The sequence below is a fragment of the Somniosus microcephalus genome, chromosome 8 (genome assembly GCF_052327205.1).
Source record: "Somniosus microcephalus isolate GS21.2 chromosome 8, FLI_Smic_1.0, whole genome shotgun sequence".
Taxonomy (NCBI): domain Eukaryota; kingdom Metazoa; phylum Chordata; class Chondrichthyes; order Squaliformes; family Somniosidae; genus Somniosus; species Somniosus microcephalus.
Genome location: NC_140994.1, coordinates 33,964,832 through 33,990,724, shown reverse-complemented (window position 1 = coordinate 33,990,724; position 25,893 = coordinate 33,964,832). Strand labels below are relative to the sequence as shown.

Sequence of the window (25,893 nt, the reverse complement as noted above, 5' to 3'; positions counted from 1 at the left end):
TTGGTTTGTTCAATGTAAACACTCTGCCTGCTGCAGTACGTGATTTAGAGACTGAGTGACTGTTTCAAATGCTTATAAGTGAAATCATTCCAGGACTCTGAGTACATCTTGGATCAATTAATATGGTTCATTTCCAGTCACGCCTCAGCAAATATTGAATAACTCATTTAAAAAGGATAAACTTTATTTAACGAAATTCTCTGGACATTAATACTACTGTAGTTCTCAATAAATATCTATTCTGTCATTTAATAGCAAATTAACGTTGCTGCAGTTCTCTCAGGTAACGTCCTATTGTGTTACAAACGATTTCGTCGAAAAGAGAGCAGTTTGAAACTTAAGGGCTCCGCGTTCACTGCCTTTATTTAATACGATTAATAATGAAATATGTTGTGTATAATTATGCATGCTTATTCTACGTAGGGCTATCGAAGCAACCTTTTCTACAAACATGTCACAATTATTTACGGTGAAATGCACGATTTGTTTTACTAATTGAACATCTTGGGACTGAGGGTTCTTTATATTTAGCATCTGCCGAAACTTCAGACTTCTTTCAATCCTCCCACACCTTGCTCAGACAAAGCAATAGCGGGGAACTTTAGCTTCATCTTAGGCAACACCTACAACAAAAAAAATCAATATAAACAGATCAATATAAAGTAAGAGTGTAAACAATCCATGCATCAAAGCTCATTTGTGCAGCATTTCCATATAATGAATATATTTTGTTGCTAATGTACTTTTAGTCTGTTCTGATGTTTAACACGCGATTAGGTCTAATCACACTGCCGCCAGAAACGGGCCAGGATTTAGAAGGTAAATTTAAAAAAAAAGATGCTACTGGCGAAGATTAATGTTCTCGTCTTCAATAAAACTTTCCTTTCTGTATTGGTAAGTAAACAGGATGGCGCAGACTCCGAGATGTAGCAGAGATTGCCAGAGAGCAGGATCCACCTTACTGAATCTCATTTCTGCTGCTGAATAAGGTGGTTATTTACTGAAGGCTGTGGTGTCTTTGAGAGAGCCACCCTGTGTGTATGTATGTGTGTGTGTATATATATATATAATTTTTGCAAGTGTTTTTGGAAAGTTGTAGTCCTGATGTTCCTGATAAAATCCCCTAATGCATGCCCATGCCTCCAGCAAGCCCACAGCTTCCTTACTCTTGAAGATGAGCAGGCTCTTCAGCCTGGTATCTGCGTGTATTGCGCTTAATCTGCTCCATGTCCTTTGCTATTTTTTCCACTCTTTCCAATGTTCGGGTCATGACCCTTGCTGGTTGGTTGCCGCCAGGGACACAATAAACTGTGAAAACATTATGCTTAAATAAAAAATAACGGGCCAATTAAATATAACAATCCTCTTATTATGGCAATGTTAACCATAAGGTTTTCTCTGTGGTATATTCAAATCAGACATGGTTTTGACCTATCAACATTAATAATGCACATTAGTACAGTATTAATTAATTAAGGTGCGTGTTGACATTGATGTTATTTTTTCATCTTCAATTGAATCGTTTTGATGGGTATTAGTAGCAGAAATACTTCAATCAATATTTTTACAATGCAAAATATATATATTGTAGAAATCATCTGAAATGTAAAACTAGTTATTTATCTCGTCTGATTCGCGCACTTTAACATTTACTTACAGTGGAACATAGCTACGCTCGATCTCAGAGGTTTGAGATCACCAATGAAAAGAGAAAATACCATTAAAATTGATAAGCTTAGAGAAATAATCAAACGTCATTACCAGTTTGGGCTCCCCCCCAAACCCGGAAGTAAGCAGTAGCCTTTTTACTCCCCACAACACGTGGAGTGCAAATCTGATTTACCAAATATAGTTGCACAAAGAAAAATGGGAATTTGCCGATCAAAGATCAAAGTGCCAGCAACTCCACCTCGAATCCCTCCTCCACTATTAGTCCTCTTACAGAACATCAATTTTTCACACATCAATGATGGCTTAATAATAGTTGAAAGACAGTTGCATAAGGATGCAAATCTTGCCTTTGTCTTTGCAATGCTTTATAACGTGCATGTGCTGATTTAATATAGCTAAGTAAAAAGCGATCCCTTTTGTATCGGGGCTGCAGAGGCGTTAGTAATCGCCCGAATCAAAGGCGATGTAGAGATGTTAATTCCCCGTACAGTTTATACACAGCATGCTCATTTGATGCACCAACACACTTCATTCATAAGCTGGTTTAATAAAAGGGCAGAAAATAAATAATTGACCATCACATAAATATTTAACCCAAAATTTGTAAAAAATAGTGATTGTGCTATGTATAGAATATAATTAAATGTATTGTGTTTTTCTATTATTTATTTACTTGGAAATTAATACGGTTTCAAATTGATTAGCTAACTATGTGCAAACTATCTTATATTGTATTTTTGTCAAATATAGCTTACTTTAAGTGAAGTGCATAGTCACATTATATAAGCTGCAAAAACGATGTACCTCTATACATTTGTATTTGAAAAATCTTACACTTTAAGCTACTGAGATAGTGATCTTGTGATGTCCTGGTGCAAATTAATTTCAATTTACACGAGCTACCATATTTCAATTCATATTTCAGGTTATATCTCATAAACACACGCGTCCATTGAACTCCAAATAATGGCACGGCAAGATTTAAACTTTCCGTTTCAGTAGGTTACCTATCACTCCGTATGGTTTATTCATTATTAAAATTACTATTACTACAGTGCTCTGTATTCGTGAACATGTAAAAGTCGCTATTCACATGGTTCCCGGCAGCTATGCGAAGAAATAACAGTAATAGATTAAAACACCTTTTTTTGTCCAGGAGAAGGAAATATATTGTTGCATACTTAGTAACTGCACGGCATTAACAAAAGCAATGTAGAAGAATTACAAATGATTATTACTATTTATGTGGAATGGTTCAGTGCGGATCAGCATTGTGCAGTTAGGAAATCTGATCAGGCCAAGCACTTAACACACATGCAAAAAAAAATGTCAATTTTAAAACAGTTGCTTGATTCACTATCTGGGAGGGCAAAAAAGATCGATTGCAAGTAAGGCAGCACAGGTTGCAATATATATATAAAAAAAAACTAGAATGGAGTCGGAAAACCCTTGATGGGTTGGTGTAAAAAAAAACTGGAGCAAAAGTTAGCAGATCAAAACAAAGCAAGAATTTTTTAAAAAAGATTGAGGAAACCAAGTTCAAGGGCTTGAGATTAGCACTAAAAGCCTCAGCCAGCCCCTCTCCCTCTCTCTCTCTCTCTCTATGTTCCCTTTTAATTTATTTATGCAGACGTCATGTAAGTCCCTCCTCATTACCCGGTACGTATTCCCCTCTTGTGCATCTCATTAGTTTGCGAGCGGGACAGTCTGTGGAGCTTTTCCTGTCAATCAAAGTGTCAATCAAACAGCGGCGAGCCTTTGAAGTGGAGCAGCCGCCGCCGAGTCTCCAACAACTTCACTCCGAGTAGGAGAGCCAGCTCCTCGGCGTGCTTTCACTAACAATTACCGCTCCTGCAATTTATTTACTTACTCACAAGATAGCGAGGGGGGCAAGAAGAAGAAGAAGAAGAAGAAAGAAAGAAGAAAAACATACTTGCGACGGATTAACAACAACAACCCCCCCCACTCCCTTTTTTCCCCCTTTCCCCCCCCCTTCCTCCTCCTCCTCTCCTCCTGAACAAGTCGGATCACTTTTTATTAAAAAAAAGAAAAAGGGCAAAGAGAGAGAGAGGAAACATTTTTTTTTAACGATGCCGCAGCTAAACAGCGGTGGCGGCGACGATCTCGGGGCCAATGATGAGATGATCTCTTTTAAAGATGAAGGGGAGCAGGAAGAAAAGATCTCGGAAAACGCTTCTGCAGAAAGGGATTTAGCAGACGTCAAGTCTTCATTAGTAAACGAGTCAGAGACCAACCAAAACAGTTCCTCAGACTCCGAGGTAAGCAAGCAAAAAAAAAATCGTTTGTTTTTTTTTGAGGGGAGGAGGAGGGAAGGAAGGAAAGGAAAAGATTGCAAAAAGATTACCCCCCCCCAAAAAAAATTCACCACCTCAAGATACTTTAAAAAAAAATCATAATAATATTGCAACCTGATGATCGCTGCTAAATAATCCAAACTCTTGTGTGACTTTTTGTCTTTCTCTCTCTCTCTCCCATCCACCATGTTCCTCTCAGGCGGAAAGGCGGCCGCCGCCTCGGCATTCAGAAACTTTTCGGGACAAATCCAGGGAGAGTTTAGAAGAAGGTGAGTGAGTTGGCCGGGGGAAAAAAAAAAGCGAGAAAAAAAAAGTTGTTGTTTTTTCTCTCTCTCTCGCAAATGAATCGGGAGCGGCTGTTAAAAAAAAAGGGGGTGGTGGTGTTGTGTTTTTTTTTAATTTTTCGGTTGCCATAAAAAAAAAGTATGTTGAGAAAAGTTTGATACCTAACTTTTTTTCTTTTTTTTCTCTTCTCTTATTCCCCGCCATGTTTCTTAACCTAGCGGCAAAGAGGCAAGATGGAGGGTTGTTCAAGGGCCCACCATACCCCGGCTATCCATTTATTATGATTCCTGACCTGGCGAGTCCTTACCTTCCCAATGGATCTTTATCTCCCAGTGCGAGGACGGTAGGTTTTTGCATTTTAAAGTCTCTTTTTATATATTAAAAAAAAAGTTTTGCCAGCGCATTTATATTGGAGGAAAAAAAAAGCACCCAAAAACTTTTCCTTGCACGAGCACAGTGTTGATATTGTCTTCCCCCCCCTCGCCACGTTTCTCTTCGAAAAGGCAGCTGATTTATTTTTAAGAGAATAAAAAGATTAAGGTGTTGACATCTTTCTCCTGAAAGCTGGTAACTTTTTGCCCTGTGCCAAGGTGTGTGTGTGTTGGCAGAGTTTGTTGGGACTAGATGGACTGCAGAAACTTTACTAATTTGGGTGTATTTTTTTTTAAAAGCCTTAGTTCAACAAGTGGACATCATTCGACTTTCTATTGTGAGGGGGCTGTTTGTTTCAAGTTCTTATTTTGTTTTAGTAGCCGTGTGAAGTCAGATTATTTATTTTGCTGCCTTTTTTTTTAAAATACACATCTCCCCGGCAGAACAATCCTGCGTGTGTAGTTTTTTTTTTGCAAGCTGATTGAGCAAGAAAAAAGAGGCGTGCTTTAAAAAAAAAGGGGGCTGCTTTTATTGACAAACTTTACAGTAACTTGTGGAAGGCGACTTCATTGAAATCTGGATGTGTTTTTATATATGATTCGGTCCAGTTTTTGCTCTCTTGTTTTCATGGCATTCCGATTACGGCAGTCAGACCTTTTTGTAAAAACTGCGTTGGAAATGTAGAAATTTACAGGTCATCGTGCAGTACAATGGGGTCTCAGCGGGACATCGCTATTGCGATTGGGGCTAATTTGCTAGACGCGATAGGCTTTATGTTGCTTCCCAGTTTACCTCCACGATTCCTCGAACTGTCAGCTGCCGTCAGCCTTGAAATAGCGCCAGAGTCACGTGAAATAAACTAGGCAAAACTTTGATACTTTTTGACAAGAAGCACAAGCACTGAAACTGTCCTACACCAGGATTGAAAATCCCCATCACGTCGGTTACAATGCATTATTATTAACATTTTGGTCCCTTTTCTCTCGCGCCCCCCCCCCCCCCTAATCTGGTGTTTTAAATTGAATCCACGTGCTGGATTCATGAAAGGGGGAGAAGTGTTGATACAGAAGTGTCACTGTCAATGACCGGTTATATTGGTTGCAGTGGCGAAATCCGTAGTCATTCTGCTTACATTATATAGACCGAAGTGGAAGCTTTCAAAATGATTTGAGTTTCCGTTTCATATGACATGAGTTGAACCACCCTGTTAATAAAATCTTTGGATTTTGTGTAAAATTTGTCGAATTTACTGCAGCTAAAGAGCAATTGATTTTTTTTCAGTGTGTAATTTTATACGGCTAAATAGTAATTTAAGAGACATTAGATTAGATTTCTTCTACAACTAGATGGATAGATTTTTGAAGATGTCAACAGAACTGAAGATAGGTGGTGGTGGTGATGGTCATTCTAGTTCATTTAAAATATGTAGGATAGATTTTTTTAAAAATTGTGATTCATTTGATTTATTCCAGCCTTGATTTAACATCCAGTTCTTCAAGTTTAGCCCTCTTTCAGTTGAAAAGATCTGTTTAAAATTTAAAGGAATTACAGCATCCACATCAGTACAGAAAATCCTGGAAATATTCGCATAAAAAATTGTATGGTGGTGTTTGGTCTGTTTTAGAAAGGCTTTAGTGTTCACACAGTTTTTGTTGAAAATGTATACATTTAGGTGCAAAAATAATTCATAGTCAGCTGGTTCTGTATTGTTCACTGTAGGTTAATGCATTAGCCCACATGCGGAACCACATTGAGACTTTTAAAATCGGAACGTAGACTTGATGCCATTTGTTAGACTGACATATTATAGCGCATTAACCTTTTGTCTAAAATTTCCACATGTACTTAAATTGCAGGCCTTTATGTACGCTGTATCTTTTGAATAATGTATTAGATTGTACTGTTCTACAGCCCAGCAAGTAATAACATAATTAAATGTCTAGTTTTGGTACTGTTAGTACATTATGTTGGGGATCTAGATGAGAGACTTATGATTGTTAATTACTACTGTAATTTTGGTGTCGTCGTAACATTTTTAATGCTAGTTTTCAGCTGAGATTACGTATATTGCCAGCATGGGGCAGTGGCCCAAAAGCAAATAGAACCTGAGTGAAACTATGCAGGCTCCTCCATAGAGGGAGAGATGATATCCATTCCTGACAATTGTATGGCAGTGCTTCCAAGTGGTAAATATCTTTGGCTTCGTACAATGCAAAAGTATTTATCATTACACAGTTCATTATGTTTTAAATAGGAGCATAAAATGCATATCACGTTGAACGGAGCAGGTGTTCGTGGCCTTTTGTGTTCGGAGATTTGTGCATCATGTACAAAATGTTTATGACTAGTTAAAGTACAGTTCAAATAATCTTAAGAACTCTCCGTTTACAGGGGTCCCAGTCAGCAACTCCTCCTGGGACTTTTTCATTACTAAAATATTTGATCTATCCCTTCAGACCTGAATATCAATTACAGCTATTGCTGTGACACATTTGTTGATGACCTTTTTAAAAATACATCTGCCATAATGAGATCTCTGACTTTGTAGATGACTCTAATGGCTATTTAATTTTTATTTAACTTTTTTAAAATTTTCTTCTGAAGGAAGAGATGATTGTTTAAAGTACTTTTTTTTCATTATGATGTCAACCTGTTTAGTAAGGATATTTCAGTATAAGCTTTTTATTATGGTAATTGGAAACAACTGGTATGAGTATGTTCCGTACCTTTGGAACTACACCATAGGCAAGTTGAACTGAAAATGAAACAGTATTGGTCAAGTGCAGAATTTTTTTCCTCCTGTGCTTTTGAAATTGAATTCTACAAGTCACGCTTCCATTTTTTTAAAATTGGGAAACTGCACCATGACAGAAAAGCACAGTTTAAGGGTTTGCAGGTATATGTTGCACTTTGTCTTTGCCAGTCATGATTTCAAGAGTCAAGTAATTCTGTACTTTTACTGCTTTTACAATAGAACCTACAATTCTTCACTTTTTTTAATGTTCTGGGTAATTCCTGTTGGCAAGTTTGTATGTGCAGTATTCTTTGAGCATTATGATGCAAGGCATCGTACTCTTCAATTTCCTAGCCCTGTGTTTCACTATTATAAATACATATATCTAGGTTTAGTTTATGGAAATCAAAAGAAAAGGGTTGATGTGGTTTTAAAAAATGAATTGAAACGGTACAAAACTGGCTGAGAAATCATGTTTAGAATGATGTGCTTGGGAGTGACAGCTGCAGAGATTTGTGAGAACACAAGTTTCTGTACCATGACTAAAGTTGGAGGAGATTGTCCAGCTGTCCTGTAAACATTTTCTGCAGTGGCTAGTTCAGTTTTTGCGACCTATGTTTAACACTCGTATACAGTGATTGTATGGCATGGCAGTGGTGCTTCAAGTCTTTGAGATTGCAGGAAAAATACTGTTTATTTTCTGCTTAAACCTGAACTAGTGTGCTAGAAGTGTCATCTGCCTGTTTCCACAGCTACTGTGCAGCCAAATTTACACCTTGACGAGCCATCAGAAAGAAATATGCCCCCAAACCCATGGCTAGCAACAGAGCCATAAATCTGCAGTGATTATTTACGGCTTGCGTCATTTATGAATGTTGAAATACTTGACGCCACACTGGCCTTGTACCCCATGATCCAAGGAGATGTTGGGAGTGGGGTTTGGTGCTGAAGAAAACTGGGGGATTAGAAATGTGTTTGAGACCAGCCAGGTTTCATTATTTCCTTGCAGTGGTTATTTGTAGTTGGCTGTTTTCAATGTGCAGGGTTAACCCTCTGAACACATCAAGAATTGTAATCTGGATTAAGTGTGTTTACATAGGGTTTTAATTGTATGCGGCAAAGAGTTGGTTAATTCCTTGCTCCCAGGTGTGTGTGAGATTTTGTAAATGTCTTCTATCTAGTACTGTGGCTGCACTTGTTAATTGTCCCTAATTGCCATCTCCAGGGGGTTTATGGTGCTGAATGGGCTCTTTAACACCACATCAGACCCATTCTATATGTCTGATGTGTCAGTATATGAGCAGTTTTAGCAAATGTCTTGGTATTTTGCTTTTGGATTGTGAAGGCATTAGCAGGGCAGGGTACGTTTACAAAGTCTAATTAGTCTGTACTGATTGTTCATGGCCTGCCGGACCAGAAGGAGTAATTTGCACAGAAAGTGGAGTCCAACTAAACCAGCGCGATTTAAAAAAAAAACAATAAATCACTTGCATATTTGTGCAGTGATTCAAATGGAATTGGGACCGCTCCCATCTCAACATGTGGTAAATTTAAGTCAATGAAATGCAGATGTAGATTATGGTGAGGTTTCTCAGCAGTGATCAACAAATGGAAAACTATTCATGCTGTAAATATTTACAAACTAAGTTTGAGCACCAGGAGTTTTTGCTGTGCCTAATGATTAAGTGCAAATGGTGAAGTGGGGGGGGGGGGGGGGGGGGTTCTCTGCTGTTAAATCACTTTTTTTTAAAGGAGGAACAATGTAATTTAAAAAAAATGTCCTTTTTTGTGAAGAGTTCAATTGCTGACACAATTCTCCTTGTACTCAGTGTTTCTATCCACAAGACTGGCTTCAACATCAAACTTTAAAAAAAAAAAAAAACTTTCTGGATGTGAGGGACAAAGTCAAAACCAAAATCACACTGGTTCGGCCAAGTAGAAATGGTTAGAACGCTATTTAAATTTGATCTATTTTTCCCTTGTCATTAGTTCTCTGCTAAGCACTTATTATAGCCGAATGCTCCATTTTGGGAGGGTGGGAGGTCATTGGGATCAGCTTCTCTTGTCTTTTTTTCTCTCCCCACGATGTTATTTAACTGATTTGGCAGAACTGTTGGTGGTGGAGATGGCACTATTCAATCAGTCTGACTGGAAGTGGCAGAATGATGGTGGGTGGTTCCAATGTTTGTGGGGTTTCTTGGGTGGGGAGTGGGTTGGAAGGAAACAGATTCACATTTTATATGGGGGAAAAAGTCAATTCCTTTTGACTGTCGAGTCTTGAACTTGGCCCGAGGGACTGAGTCCTGTGTAGAAGTAATGTGCACGCAGATGACTTGGTGAACCTAAATGCTGCAGTTTGGTATGTGAGCTTTTGAATTCTGGTGGGTAATGGGAGCTACATAGCAAAGTTAGGTGCTTCTTTGTCCTCTGCTCCGTCCCTCTCAACAGAACAGCAGGAACGGAGTGCCAGTTGTGCCAAAACTTGGTTATTTACAGAGTGGAATAAGCATACATCTAGGAATATGTCTATGGCGGAGTGATGTAGAGAGAAAAACAATAAATTTTCTAAAAGCTGCACTTGTGCTGCATTGAATAAAAGTTGTAAGTGAGTTGATGTCCAATTTGAATAAGTTGAACAGAAGTTGACATGTATTATAATATTTTTACATATTACCGGATACTTGAGCATTACAAAAGCTGTAGTGATGCGGTACTATGGGGTGATCTATTTTCCCCATCCCTAATGTGTGCAGGTCCCTACATGGCTTAAGAGTGCCCAGACATCTATCTGTGTGGGCCACATAGGTGCGTGCCATGGAGCCCGTTTTAAATTTATGTTTCCAAGTGTGCCGATACTTGCAGATTTCGTTCTGATTTACGATTTATCCACTATTGAGACAACAGCACTAAATACAGGCCTCTCCAGGCCCACAAAATTCAAGCAGGACAGTCTGTCAGATTAGAAATCTAAGCACCAATATGACCGAGTTGCCTGGGCTTCGAGGGTTTGGATTGCGCGGGCTTGGGAAGGGTTCATGTGGCTCTACTGCCATATGGTATGTAACCTTTCTGGAACAGTAAATGGGAAAAGTGCTAACCTGTCTAGTTCTGGCATTACTGTACTTTTCCTGCATTTGTCCTGTAAGTGATTGCCTCCAATTTTCTCCCTTCTGCACTCCTCAAGGCAAAAATCTCTTCATTGGGGTAAGATTCTGCTTGGGTGCCACCCTGCCTATTACTCTCTCTGGTGGTTTTACATGAGTCTTGAGGGTGAATATGAGTGAGCTATTCAACTATAGAGGAAATCACAGCAGGGCCCAATCCCATCCTCACCTGGAGACCTTGCTTACTTCTCGTCGGGGTGGGCATCCTGGCCAGTATTTCCTTTCCCTAAACCATAGGCTCTGCAGCTAATTATAGTGCTTTATTGGTCCCTTGGCTGAGATCAACTAACTCAGCATAGAACATGGATCAAAACTAGGACCTTTTTATGGCTCATCAGCTGATTTGTTTTTAAGGTTCATTAGGGTGCCATTTTTGTGTCTTAATACATTTTTACAATTATTAACTTAAACCTACACTGACCTGTACTCCTAATATTGAAAAATATTAAGGAATCCCGAATGAAAGGAATTTTATTCTGAGGTACCCGCTGCAAGTATGCAGAATTGAACTTTTGATTTAGGTGCGTGACTCAGTTACTATTGTCCACGTTTTTACATATACCTTAGTCACTCTCCTGTGGCATTTCACAGGGTAAGTAGGAGAGAATGGTCACTCTCTTACCTGTCCCTGATGTCTTTGTGTTGTTAATTCTCTCTGTCTCTCCTCGTCTAATTCTGTCTCTCTGCTTTCTCTTTGTTGCTTCTTCTCCTCGCCCCCCCCCCCCCCCCCCCCCAAACTCCTTTTGCTTGGTGGAGATAATCAGTTGGCTTCATAGTTCTAATGTTCTATTCCTGAAAAATGAAAAGTGTACATTCTCGTCCTCCCTCTCATTCCCTCAGCTTAATATACTTTATAAAGTTTATAGAGCTCAAAACAAAAGCTGTATCTAGTATGTAATCAATTTTTTCTCTTTCTCACACACAGCCTCTTTTTAAAAAAAAACTGTTACGTAAAGCTTTTGAACTTTGATCTCTTACTTTTCAAAATGATGTGAGGAAAAGCTACTGTGTGCTAGGGAGTAAAGAAAAACATCCTTTCATAAAAACCGATTGCACAGTGGTGTTGCATCCTGGGAAATTATGTACACTGAACGTGCTTCGACTACACAATCCAAACTCAGTTCAGTTACAGCTCTGGGCAAAAATATCAAGTTCAAACCCAGGCTTTTGGGAGAGACTCCGATATTCAAGTAAAAACTGTAATGAAGGCATTAAGAGACAATTCATCGGATAGATTTGATCAAGTGAATTTGTATTTTTTAAAAATTTCTATATTTTGGTTAAATCCTATTTCGGACACTAGAAGTATCTGTTACCAAGGAAAGAAGATGGCAGTGAAAATTTTTCAAAAAGTATTTGGAGTGATTTGTTGGAAGCTGGTGTGTAAAAATTGGCAAGTACCTGTATTGTGCCATACTGTTACCGTGGAAAGTACCTGCAGGTATTCTTCATAAGTTTTCAGTGAAACACGTGCCCCATGTACCAAATGTAATTTTTAACAATTTTTTTCTTGAGGTGCTGCCTCTGGAACTGTGGTCCAGTTCTAGATGCTGGCAATCTTCTTGTTCTTCACCCAAATAGCTGTATAAGCTATTGTAATGTGTTAGGAAGTTCTCTTTCTATGTAGGGCATCCTGTCCATACATGACATGCATACTTTCTAGTAATAGGATAGTAATTTGAAGCAGGAATCCTGTCTCGATTTTTCTTTTCTCAACTCCGTGGCATTGAAATTGTTGCATCCCAGCTGTTGCTCAATTTGAGATCAGCAAGTTCAGCACTAGCTGGGAATCCAATCCTGGGCTCTTCTGGTGTGTATGTTTTACTCCATAAGGCCGTGGGTCCCCCAATTCATTTCTGATCATCAACGACCTCTCAAACTCATGAGGGATCTGGACAGAGTAGATAGAGAGAAATTGTTCCCGTTGGCAGAAGGGTCGAGAAGCAGAGGACACAGATTTAAGGTGATTGGCAAAAGAACCAAAGGCGACATGAGAGAAAAACTTTTTTTTACTCAGCGAGTGGTTAGGATCTGCAATGCACTGCCAGAAAGGAGGCGGACTCAATCACAGCTTTCAAAAGGGAATTGGATAAGTACTTGAAAGAAAAACATTTGCAGGGCTACGGAGAAAGCGTGGGGGAGTGGGACTAGCTGAGGTGCTCTTGCAGAGAGCCGGCATGGGCTCGATGGGCCCAATGGCCGCCTTCCATGCTGTAACCATTCTATGATTCTAGTTCTGTACCACTCCTCAGATTGTTTTGTAGGGCAGAGGAAAGAGTAGACAATGGGCAGGAAGGAAGAAAGCAGAAACATAAAGTTGCGAGGTGAAAACATGGTCAGAGAGAAGGGATTATTAAATGGCTTTTGAAAGCAGAGAGGGACATGGTAGAGTAAGGGATTTAGGGAGAGTGTTTCAGAGGGATGGGGAACAATGGCTGGGAGAGTGAGAGGTACAGGGAATGTGGAGTAAAATGGCACCACAGTAGTGGAGGATCCCTACGGGGGCATGCAGCAGACAGAGATTCCTGAGGTAAGAAGGGGCAAGGCCACGAAGCAACTTGAAAGTAATGGCAAGGATCTTAAAATCAGTGGTCGTTTAAAGACATTGACTTGGATGCGCAAAGACCGCTAGTTCAGATTTGGGGCCATTGAAAAGAGTCACAAATTTTAACAAAACTACAAAATGAAATCGGCTTGAATTCTGGCAATTAATGTTTTGGATAAATTTGACAGTGACCTGGGCTTAATACAACAGTGGCCTGCTGAGCTTAAAATGCCAGAAAGTAGCAATAACTACAGAAAATCAAATACTGTAAAAATACAATGTTTTTACTTTACTGCTGTTCCAGTGATTACTGCAGTGGAGAAACCTGTAAGTTTAAAAAAGAGTAATGAAATGCTCAGACAAAGAGAAAATGCATGGAATTTTCAAATTAAACCCCAGTGCAAACTGTTGAATAGACACCTGGATTGCTGCTGAGGCTAAAGAGGCCTGCCGGGGGAAGGGGGCTAGTTCTGTGACAGTATCCGATTCCTTGGGGGGGTCAGCCTCCACAGGGATTGCCCAGGGCTGCACTGGTTTTCTGGGAAGAAACGCCTGGACACGTTTCCATTAAAATTTCAATTGGGCCACTGGGAAATGAATAAAATAGGCAGAAAGGGATAAACTTGTTAATGTTGCATTCTGAGGGGTGGGGGGGGGGGGTGGGGGGAACAGCTTCCAGTGAGAGCATTCTCAGGGCAGGAATTTCAGGCTGGCAAAAGCTGTGCAGGAAACAAAAGGTGTTTGAGTAGTACTTGTAATTGCTGTTAATGTTAGAATAATTAGAACAGAACAGTCCTCCCAGTGGCTGCCTATCAGAAGAAAAGGGATGAGGGATTCGAATTCATGTTTGTCAAAGGGGGGTTGGAGTTGGGGGGCTTTATTATAATCTTGAGCTGTCCATGTGTGTGGTTCTTGTCTGTCTTTTCCTAATTTCAGCCCTATCTTGTTCTGTGCACTTATTGAGTACAAATGGATTCAGAAAGGCTGGATGTTTTTGTAACTCCAATCCTTAAGAAAACAGTTAAGGATTCAATTACTATACAGGAATTTGAAGGGGAAAATAGGTTCATTTAGAGGCCTTGTTCGAACTGTGGCAGTCACAGCTAACGTTAATTGTCTGTAGTGACTTCCTTCCATTGTAATAATAAATACTCTGGAATTTTTCATACAATATGTAGTTACCTGCAGGATGTAAACTGGAGTGAATGTCAAGGTGTGTGGCCTTTTGAGTTTTAGAATTGCTGTAGCACAAAAGAGAATAATAGTATTAACACAAAATTTAATTATTTTAAAAAGCTAATGTCCAATTTGCAGAATTTTACAGGGAATCAGTACATAGTAATTAGGCATTTCTTGCTCCATTTCCTGCTTCCTGTCCTGAAATACTAGATTTTCTCACCTGCTTGGTTTCTCTCCTGCTTTTGTGAAGCCCAAACAAAATGTGTTTTTTTTTAACTTGACCTCATTGCTTGTTTTCCCTGTTTTAATTTAATAGTATAACATTTTTATCCTGTAGTTAGAACATTATGAAGACCATGCATTGTCTGTTTTTTTCCAAACTTAATCTGCATTCTGTAACATCCTTTTTTATTAAAAATTACTACGATCATCTGTGACTAGTTGAGATCGCTCCTTGAGTTGAGGTTTTTCATGCTTCTTAACTTGCAGAACAATTGCACTTTTTGTTTCTCCTAAATTGCAGTTCTTGCTACAGCCCACAGAAAGATCTCAGAAGAAATCTTGAATATGTGGCCTGTTCTCTCTTATGCCGTCTGTGGTGCCGCGCTGAAAATGACGTTATGATTAGCAGACTGGAATGGGAGCAGCGCTGAATGTTTGTTTATTTTATAAATCACTTTAAATTTGGTTCAGCATTATTTTTGCCCTCTCATTTTCAAGCAATGGTGTCTTTGGGAGTTTTTCTAAGCGGGCGAGCTGTAGAGCTACTGAGAATGGCAACAGTGATGTGACTACTATAATTTTTTTGGAGTATATTGTAGCGTGCAAATTTAAGAGGTGATTTTTTTTTTTGGAACTGTTAAACATGAAATTACAGTAAATGTTTTAGAATGCTTTGATGTATAGTCCCACTATCCTTAACATTGTTTCTATGTTGCCCTTTGACTACTGTATAACTCCTTTCTTAATCCACCATCCCTTTCTAATGCCATTTTGTTAATTGCTTTATGAGTCACTGTCCATTTCACTACTTGTGCAATTGATGCTTGTTATATGCAGGAATTTTTAGCTTGCAATTCAGAAATTCCAAAAGATGCTCTTTTTTAATATATTTGCTGGACTGACTTTAAATTTGTATTGTTAGGGGGAAAAAACCCTTCAAATATTTTACTGCTGTACTTTTTTTTGCAAATAACATTTTGGTAATGCAGCTTTAATCTATTGTTTTAAACATCGTGGTCAAAGCATCGAAGCTTTGACCACGCTCGCTCAGCTCCGATGGACGGGTCACATTGTCCGCATGCCCAATACGAGACTCCCAAAACAAGCGCTCTACTCGGAGCTCCGGCACGGCAAGAGAGCCCCAGGTGGGCAGAGGAAACGCTTCAAGGACACCCTCAAAGCCTCCTTGAAAAAGTGTAACATCCCCATCGACACCTGGGAATCCCTGGCCCAAGACCGCACAAAGTGGAGGAGAAGCATCCGGGAAGGCGTCGAACACCTCGAGTCTCTTCGCCGGGAGCAAGCGGAAGCCAAGCGCAAGGAGCGCACGTCAACCCAAGCACCCCACCCGCCTGCCCCTTCAACCACCGTCTGCCCCACCTGTGACAGAGACTGTAGGTCTCGCATTGGACTCATCAGTCACCTGAGAACTCATTTTTAATGTGGAAGCAAGTCATTCTCGGTTCCGACGGACAGCTTAAGAAGAAGATTGTTTTAAATGCTGATTCGACTCTGGTGTTAACCCACCAGATGAGTCTGGTTTTTATTTAAAACAGCATGAACAATACTTCTAGTGTGTTCACGTCGGTCGGTATGTTTTTGTCATGTCTCCTACCTAATCTAATCCAACCATGGTATTACAGTTAGGAAATTGGGATAAATGTCCCAACAGTTGCATTTAACTTCCGATGCCTTTCAGTGTAGTTAGTGTGTGCAATGGAAACCGCGTATTAACAAGGTTGGATTCTCTTGTTATTGTTTTGTGACTTGGTTACTTCTGTCTAGTGGGACAAGGTCTTTCCCTCCTATTAAAGGTTTATTTGTTTTGCTGGGCAACAGGGGACAGTGTTTGTTTGCACATGGTGCATTAAGCAGGGGCCAAGATGTTATATATAAGCAGTGACACTTTTGCTATTGAGTTTAAAACTCAAACCTAAGATTACGTAGGAACAAGATTATTACTATAAAGACCCGTAATTGGGTGCAATTACGTGCTAGTAAATTTTCTCTTATCAGTAAGTGCGAACTGCATAAATTGACTTGTTGTATATGCAAAAGTGCAGAATCTTTGAACTTTCGTTAAAGGCTATAACTCATAAATAATGTTGTATTGTTTATATTAGCTCCTTATTCCTGTCTAAATTAACCCATTCCTGCCAAAAATGGCCCTGCCATTACCAGTAATAGCATTTTAAGCATTTGAGCTTGGGAAAGAGCGTGGCATTTTCCATTCATTCATTTTATATAAGAAATGTAGTGGTGCAGGTGTAGTCCCAAAGATTGAATCTATTTAATTCCGTAATCGTGGGATTATGATAGGATTTTGTGCAAAATTATGCATAAGCTTAAACTGGATTTAAACCTTTCATATTGTCAGTTTTACTGCTGGTTGTATTTGGCAGTCTTATTGACTGGAAAAATAGTTTAATGCAAACCCATTTTCTAAATGTAAATTGGTGTAAAAGGAATTGAGTTGCATGTTTGTATTGCAAATTGCCCATTAAAAAAAATATATACATGCTTTTTAATATAGCACTTACCATATGATGGGTAATGATTTTTGGAGGTTGGGAGAGGAGATACCAATCAATTTCTCTCTCTCAATGCAAGTTATCTAATACGTTGAGAACTATGGCTTAATCTTGTGCTAAAACTGTGCCAAGATTTTTTTTAATTATTAAGTTTATCAAAGAATATAGCGTGTAATGGCTTTTTACAGTTTCATGTTTCTCTGATCCACCTTACTGAATTTTTGTGTCACAAGTATATTTAGCACTTCAGACTCTGGGTGAGAGCAGAGGCGGTCTACTACCTTTGTGATATTACCCGTAGAGTTTAACTGCACCGTGAGTGCTAACGAATACTGATGATTCTTCCTGACTATTCACTGTGGTATTCTATACTGACCCAATGTACCACTTCATTATCAAATGTATTTGCATCATTTCTAAAGAAAAGCTGCGTCAGTGTTTTGTGACCTCCTTGATTACTGTCATGTGGAACTGAATTTTTTAATCAATTAATTTCATGCCTTTATATAACAATCTGTCAGACTGTTGTGGTGTAGTGGGGTGGGACAGTACACTCTTCACCTCTTGGCCCTGGGTTTAAAACAAACTCAAATATCTGAACTCATGTTTGAAAATTATTGCCCAATTTGGAACTTCCACTGTACGACAACAACTTGCATTTATAGAACACCTTTTTAATGTAGGAAAACATCCCAGGGCGCTTCCCAGGTGCGTAATCAGGTCTTTTTTGAAAGTCAGGGTTGCCAAGCAAACCTCGGGATTCTTTGCTTTTCTACTAGTGTAATGAATAGTGACAAAAGTGAAGTCATCGGCGGTCCAAATACATGGCTGCCATCAATTCGACAACTTGGAAACCCTTGCACCTCATCTCACCGGGTTCAAATCCGGCCTCGGGCAACTGTCTGTGTGGAGTTTGCACATTCTCCCCGTGTTTGCGTGGGTTTACTCCGGGTGCTCCGGTTTCCTCCCACAGTCCAAAGATGTGCAGGTTAGGTTGATTGGCTATGATAAATTGACCCTTAGTGTTAGGGGGATTAAATACGTGGGGTTATGGGGATAGGGTGGGATATGTGTTGGTGTAGGGGTTACGGGGATCGGGTGGGATATGTGTCAGTGCAGGCTCGATGGGCCGAAATGGCCTCTATCTGCACTGTGGGGTTTCTGTGATTTCTGTGATTTCTTCCCTTCTCTTTACAGAGAATATGCTCGCTTTAATAGCTCTTGGCCCCCTTCCCCCATCAATGCCAGAAGTTTTGGGAAGAAACTCGGACACAAACATGCTGGATCAATGTGCATTCATCATAGGTTGAAATCCCAAATGTACAGAGCTGCATTTGGAAGCTCGACTGAAGTTACTTGGTGTAACAGTGGTGTTACTGAGGCAGCCTTAACAGATGTTGAAATTCATTCCAATAATAGTAGTGTTATGTTTGTTTTAAACATTGATATTTTTGAGGTACTAATTTCCGCTGGACTGATGTTTGTTTCTAACTTGTACTGACTGTAAAATTTGAGTAGCCAGTTGTAGATTAATTGAAAGAATTGTGTTTATTTAATGCCATATCGCATCTATCAGAAATGCTTCCACGTACAATGAATTACTTTTGAAGTGCAGTGACTGTTGTTACATAGACAAACCTAGCATCCATTTTGCACACAGCAAGATCCCAAAATAGAATGTCAGTGAATGGCCGTTTAATCTTTTGTTGGGGGCGGGAAGGAATGGGGTGCTGGTTGGCAGAGGAATGCTGAGCAGGAAATGGAGAGAAATCCCAGCTGTTTTATTCAGTAGTGGCATCTGATTCTTCACATTCACTGGAGGAAGTAGACGGGGCCTTGGCTTAATGTCTCATCTGAAGGACTGAACCCATGACCGTGCAATACTCTCTCAGTACGTCACTGGATTTCTGAAGACCTGGACTGGAGCTTGAACCTACAGTCTTGTGATTCAGAGGTGAGAGTGCCAGTAACTGAGCCAAACTGATACCTTGACATTACCAATACATCTGCAGAAATAACTTCACAGTCAATCATTCAATGTGAAGGTCATTGCACATCAAAGGTATGAGGTGTTCTCCTACTCCGCGTCAAAACTGCCAGCACTAAATATAACCCAGAACTGAGAGTTGCTGCTCAAACATTCCCAATTATGCATTATAAATAATGGTATGCTGGAGTGGATCTAAACCTGGGTTCAGCTGGTGTAACTATGAGAGCAAAGGTTAACTGATTTCTAATTCTTAAAATCATACAATTTTCACAAAAGGGACCATTGTAGCATGTGCCAGTGTTAACTCCTCCATCAGAGCCATCTTTACTCTAATTCCATCTCCTGGAACCCCGAGCCTAGACTAAAGTTTAGAATGGTTATTCTGTATTTATTTTATGTAAATAGAGGACTTACAGATCTCTTTTGTGAAGGTTTATATGTCGAATTTAGTTTTAAGGGCCTGCATGCACTCTAGTTTTTTTTGTGTAATAAGCTTTTGCTAAATCTAATTGTGGAAACTAATTAGGTGTGGGAATAAAGAAAGATGTTTTATTTTTCTCTAATCTTAAAAAAAAAACAGGTTATTAGTTGAAGGGATAATTATCTGGATCCCCGGACTGCTGCTGTTTATAACGACTGTTGTCATGTTCTTCATCAAGTGTATATACTGTTTTGGGTTTAATTGATTGAACTTGAGAGTTGGTTATATTTGCAGGGTATTCCTGTCAGTGGGTCTGAGTCACATACCGGGTTAACATTCAGTGCAGTACTAAAGGGATTTGCATTGTTGAACTTGCTGTCCTTCAGATGAGGGTTAAACAGAGATCATACATACCTTGTTTCTGTTGCCGCCGCTGTTTTGGGGCTACATTGATGGAGATGACAGAGCGGATTAGGCGGTGGTCTGTCCAGCAGTCGTCTGCTCCTGTCATGGCGCGGGTGATGTGGACGTCCTTGCGGTAGGCCCCACCTGTGACAGAGACTGTAGGTCCCGCATTGGACTCATCAGTCACCTGCGAACTCATTTTTAATGTGGAAGCAAGTCATCCTCGGTTCCGAGGGACTGCCTAAGAAGAAGGTACATACCTGCCTGTTCAGGTAGATGCTGAAGAGCCCATGACACTAATTGAAGAAGAGCAGGAAGTTCTTAAGTGTCGAGCAATATTCTTCCCTCACCCAATGCCGTAACGAGCAGATTAACTGGGCATTAATCTCATTGGTGTCTGTGGTCCGTGGGTGGCGCAAAAAGGTTGGCACATTTTCCTACACAACGGTCACTGCACTTCAAAAAGTAAAAGTGATTAATTGTGTGAAGCACTTTGAAATGTTTTAACATGAGGTGCAAGTATTTCTTATTGCAGCAATTGATGTAAATAATAGTGCATTGTGCTGTAGGATTGATGAGGCGGTGTATTCAGTATTGTAGTCTAAATGGATTTTTAGCTTGGTTGAGCACAGTTTGACATGGGGTTCTACCGCTCTCTATGGCATCCAGTCTAGTACAGGTTTTAATTTAGAAATGTGTTACTGCCTTTCCACTGCCATATCATAGACTGGTTACAGCACAGAAGGAGGCCATTCGGCCCGTCGAGCCCGTTCCAGCTCTCTGCAAGAGCATTTCAGCGAGTCCCACTCCCCTGCCCTTTCCCCGATTGACATTTCATTATATATGCAACAATAAAAGTTGTAAATTCTGCCCAGTCCTGCTCTCGCCTGATGTCCATGCACGCACACGTTTTAGCTGGCGTGGTTGGGATAGTGATTTAAGAGTGGGAGTTCCGATTGATATCTCCCCATCTCCTTTTCCCCCTCCCCCTTGCCCAACTCCAGGAGCACTTAGGCAAATTGTAGTTTCCAAATTGCTGGCTTGGCTGAGATCAGCTAACTAGGCACAGAACAGTAACTGAACCTCTGACCTTCTGGTGTGTATGGCTTTGTGTGACTCCAGGTGGTGGTATTGACTGTTTTGCAGGAAGTACAAAACTGCTAACCTATCACAAACCCAAAAGTTAAGTTCTTCACATATTATAGCATTGCAGGGAATTTAAAAAAAAGTTCCATGTCGTACCTCTTAATTTTTTTTTTCCATTGGTGCTTGTTTAGTTTGGATTGTGGGAGGATGCCATCCATGTGCCACTTTCCTGCACGTTGCACTGCTAAAACTGGCTCCCTTATCAAAGTGGCAGAATTATGGACCTGCATTTTTGATGAGGGTTAGCAATGTAAACGTGCAAAGCTGGTGCGCAGATGCCAATCTCCAAACTAAACATATGTCAATGTAAACATGCCTTCAGCTCCTACTGGTTGCAAGAGAGTGGCCCAACATAACTTGCTTGAAGATAGTACCTGGTCTCTACTCGGTGCCTCTTGACAACTTGACTGACTCCAGGAACCTGTCCGGTGAGGAATCTTGAGCACGGACTCCCCATGTTCTACAACCGTATTGGGCGGCGAGTTGGAGAAGAAAAGCGTCTACTCTTTTGATCTTAGAATACCAGTGGCAAACACTACCTGTAGATTGTTCCTCTGCCCGAATACATGTCGAATGTTAGCACGGTTTGTCTGTTTGTCAACTGATTGTGTGGTGTTTTAATTAGCTCCCCTCTGAATCTTGGTAAATATTTCAGATGTTAAAGGCAGAAAACCTGAAAACAAAGCGATTGAAATCGTACCCTGTACCCAGCTGACATTGTATCCTATAGTTCAGAAATGTGTGTAATAGGGTTGAGGAGTTTCTGGAGCTCTACAGATAATGAGGATTTTTTGAGGGGGGTGTGGTGGGGGGGTGGAGAAGAGAGAGGGAGCTTGTGTTTACACAGCTGAATTGGTGCTTGTTGCCTAGGAGTTAGTTACATTGTTCCATTCTATTTTTTTTTGAATGCAGAAGTACTCATCTCCTAGCAATTCTGCACGAGACTTCAGCTGTCTAGCAGTGCTCATTACCAGCTCTGTTCTGTACAACTGTTGCCTAGCCCAGCCTTGCCTTGGGTTTCATCAATTGTATTCTTGTTTACATTGGAACTTAATGCATGAAACACTGGGTAGATGCTTTAAAAAATGGGAGTTGGTGCTGTTTAGCATCAAAAACAATTTTATAATTGCCTCATTGAAACTGGTTTTGTAGCAATAGACTGGAAAGCTTTATGATGTATTGGCGCTGACAGTTACTATATTTTACCCTCTCTTTCTGTAGGACATTTTTATATAGTAAAGGAAATCTGGCCCAAAGTAGTAAAAAAAAATATATATATTTTTGAAGGGTAAAGTATTTAGCAAGTTCCAGTTTGATTCAAATTAATAAGAATCACAAATAATTGATGATTTTATGAACAAAATACTGTTTTTATTTTTAAATTGTTTATTTTTTGAAAAAAGGCTTAGTGAAGTGTAACATTTAATTAAAGTAAGACGACTGCACTGCCTCCCTTTTTAAAAAAAAAACACTTTCCTTTTACAGCACAATTTATAAAAAAAAAATGTGTAATGAGGCTTCTGCTTTTGAAGCATTGACTTGTTAAGCTTGTATCCAAATTGAAGACTAGTAAGCACAATTCATCTTCGCGAGCTGTGTGGGGGACTGAAGCTGCGCTTACTGGAGCAGATGTTGACATACGGGCAGTCATAGAACTAATTGTTGTTTGAATTACCCGTTATGATATGATGACAAATCTCCAGTGTTCCTGCCACTGGAGCAGAAAATGTAGCTTGAATTGGAATGATGTTAGCAAGTGTAAACTGTATTTCAACAAGATGGATAAATGCAATTATTGAGGAGACCTGTAGAGAGAAAATCCATTTAAATCTCGTAATGTTAAGCAGAGCACTGGTTAATTCATTTGGGCCAATTTGCAGGTGATATACGAGTGTCGGTGCACATTAGTCAAAGGGGAATGGATGTGCTAAGAGTGATTGGATGCGCTGAAGCAGATGTTGGCTGTTTCTTGCTGGGACAGCAGCAGAGAGGTGCCCAGTTCCAGCTGCTAGTACAAATGGGTTTGGCGAGCTCAAATGGCAAAAAGATGTACTAACTGATATTGCAGGAGCAGCGCAGTGTAAACGCAGCAACAAGAGGTACCTCAGGCAGAAAGACAAGTCTTGTCTCTAACTAGCATTGGGAGCTTGAATAATTGTTCCCCCACTCCAAAAAAAAAAAAAAAAAAAAAAAAAAATTGTCTATAGACCAGTGCAATCATTTCTTCTGCAATTATTGAAGTCAAAGTTTTGGGGTTTTGCGAGACTAAACTGAAAATAAGTTTGTGCTTCATGTAAGAAATACAAATGTAGTTTTTAAAGTTCTGTTTCTATAAATACAGCTGAATGCACATCACAAGAAATAAGCTGCAGTGTTCCTGGCATAGTTGCCTGGTTCTTTATTAAGTAGTATAATCCAATTGTAAAATAAAAGTTGGAAGCTGTCAGGGAAACAAATCTACTTGTTAAGTATAGTAAACAGTAACGTACATTACAATGTGCATTTAAGATTAATCTTTTGGTACCATTTGGAATTTTTTGAGCGTTGTCTGTATTTTTCCCTTTGTCAATAGTACAACTTGCTATTCAATATATGGTGCTCTTTCTATCTGAATTTTTTATGTATGCATTTTGTTGATGAAAAAAATTGGAAAGCATATAGTAGTTTCCCTCTTTTTTTCCCCCCCCTATGAACAGCCAGAGTTGTCCTTTACACTCTACAACACACTTGCCTGCTTTTATACCCTATGCAATGAAATAAAAGGGGAAGTACGTTTAACTCTTCAAAAATCCTAATCCTTCCTGAAACTGTGTGGCAAAATACCCCTGCGATCCTTTTTAAAAGAGTTAAATAACAAAATTATTGGTTAAAAAAATCTACACTATTTAGGAATCTGTCACGGGGGAGATTAACCCAGTATGCAAAATAAGCGGTTTCAGTAAAAGGAGAATTGGTTCACAGTTTGAAACCACAAATGTAAAGTGTGCAGGTTTCTGATTTCAAATTACTCGGTTCATAATTGTCCTCAGCCCCAGCATACATTTTTTTTATCTGAGTGTTAGAATTCATATGAACCAGCTATGGTTAGAGGCTTGGTTTGTGGTTTTGAGTGTAAAGTGTAGTCTGTTGATCTTGATTGTACAGTTAGGACCTTATTAATGTTCTTTTTTAAATATAAATTATGCCCATGCAGAAAGTTCCCAGTCTCTGCAGCTTGCTTCCATTCCTAAACACCCCGTTATTACAATTTAATTTGATCTCCTGTTTTCAGTCGGAGCTTTCTTAAAGAAGGTGTGATGTGATGAGTTCAAACTAAAACTGTCACCACATGATAATGGGGTCAGTGCATCAATAACATGGGGCCACGTCAATTCATGATATTTCTACTGAGCTGTCCTGATAACAGTACTGTAATGTACCATTTTATTATCTAAAATATAAAATGTGCCTCAAGATTTCCATATTTTGCACCACTAATACTGTACTGTTTTTTATAGCATGAGGTTGAGCTCTCTATTTTGAGTTTTTTTCCAATTTCTTTATATTGCCTGTGTTCCACAAGTACTTTAATGTGGTATACTATTTGGAATAAAGAGCAGTACAAAAAGAAATACCTTTTTTATGTTTAAAAAAAAAAAAAAAAAAAATTGGATTTAAACTCTAACTACATTTTAAAATTATCTGATTTCATGTTTGTTGGTCTGGTGACATTTTATTCACTACATTATTTTCTGGTGAAAGTGTTGAACTAAACCATCTGTAACTTGCTTTGTGTCTTATTTATGCTCCGTTTAATGTTATTTTTTGTTGGTTAAATCGAAAATGTAGAGTTAGCTACCACTAAAATTCATTTGTTTAGCCTGTCGAACAACAAGGAAAACCAGTGTAAAGTGCAGGAAGAAGTTGTGGGCGTAATGTCCAATTGGTGCTATGATTGTTTGGGAAAAAGTTCCCCATGTGTTCAGTAGTTCTGTCCTGTTAGGACACTTCACGCCTATAGTGTTTTTTTCTCTTTTCAATTGGATTTAAACTCTTTTAACTACATTTTAAGACTATATCTGATTTTCGTGTGTTTTTGGTTTCCAAGTTTAACATTATTTTTTGAATGGGTTTGTGCAAGTGTTGGTAAGTGCTTATGTGTCTTATCGTCAAGAATGCAAGAGTTTTCAGAACAGCACAGGCTCTCTTTTGAAAAAGATGTGCAATCCAGCATTACAGTATTTGTGTTGTGTGCTGTCTTCTCGGCAGCAGTGGTATTGTTAGGTTTACAAGACTCAGTAATGCATATGTGCCTACCTCGGGAGCTCCTACCTTGTACACTAGTTTGTCTCATATTGTTTCTTAATTAATCTCTGGTTTGCGTAGGATCCAGGAATCTTTGTGTGACAGTGTTTGCGTTGGCAGTAGTGATGGGCAACATTCCTGGCATGTCATTTTTCGCAGTGTAATGTTAGCTGGCCTTGTTTATGAACTTTTGATTTTTCTGTGGTTTTAGTCAGTCTCTTGATTTTGATTTTTAATCAATACAGAATAACTTGTTCTCGTCTTTTTTGGACTTAAAAAACAGAACTTGTTTGGGTATTTTGCTTCTTTCAAAAATGTAAATTAAAATTAATGAGAGAAAGAAAGAAATCATGAAATATGGGATCCAAAAACATTGTGAAAGATAACTCTTAGCCCACGATTTGTGTTCGATTATTTAAGAAAATTCTCCAGTTTATCATGGAGCCCTTGGCTTTTGTAGATCCTTTTACTGAACAACATGGTTTTCCAAGTATAGACTTTGACTTGTCTATTCGGATTTGTCTCTGTCAACGTAGGATTTGTAAGCAATCATTACAATAACGAAAATTCCTTCGTACATAGCAATCTTTCACTTTGGTGTTCAAAACACTGCGTGATGTTGCAAGTTT

The 25,893-nt window shown here is 39.3% G+C and overlaps 1 protein-coding gene and 1 long non-coding RNA gene across 16 annotated transcripts in view; one reads left to right on the top strand and one right to left on the bottom strand.

The window, feature by feature from the left end:
- Positions 1-166: 166 nt before the first annotated feature.
- LOC147113432 (uncharacterized) lies at positions 167-4,303 on the bottom strand. The gene is made up of 2 exons (XR_015079207.1): positions 4,101-4,303; positions 167-623 (listed from the first exon to the last, which is right to left on the bottom strand). It is a non-coding gene; the product is annotated as an uncharacterized LOC147113432 (long non-coding RNA).
- Positions 3,382-25,893, top strand: part of tcf7l2 (transcription factor 7 like 2) — a 153,733-nt gene continuing 131,221 nt past the window's right edge. For 5 of the 15 annotated variants that reach the window (XM_085994483.1, XM_085994486.1, XM_085994485.1 and 2 more), the window contains exons 1-3: positions 3,385-3,950; positions 4,186-4,255; positions 4,490-4,614. In XM_085994483.1, the coding sequence (XP_085850609.1) occupies positions 3,762-3,950; positions 4,186-4,255; positions 4,490-4,614 (384 nt within the window). In that variant the 5' untranslated portion in view covers positions 3,385-3,761. Of the gene's footprint in view, positions 3,951-4,185; positions 4,256-4,489; positions 4,615-25,893 lie in introns of all 15 variants that reach the window. The other 10 variants (XM_085994484.1, XM_085994489.1, XM_085994487.1 and 7 more) reach the window with 5 other exon arrangements.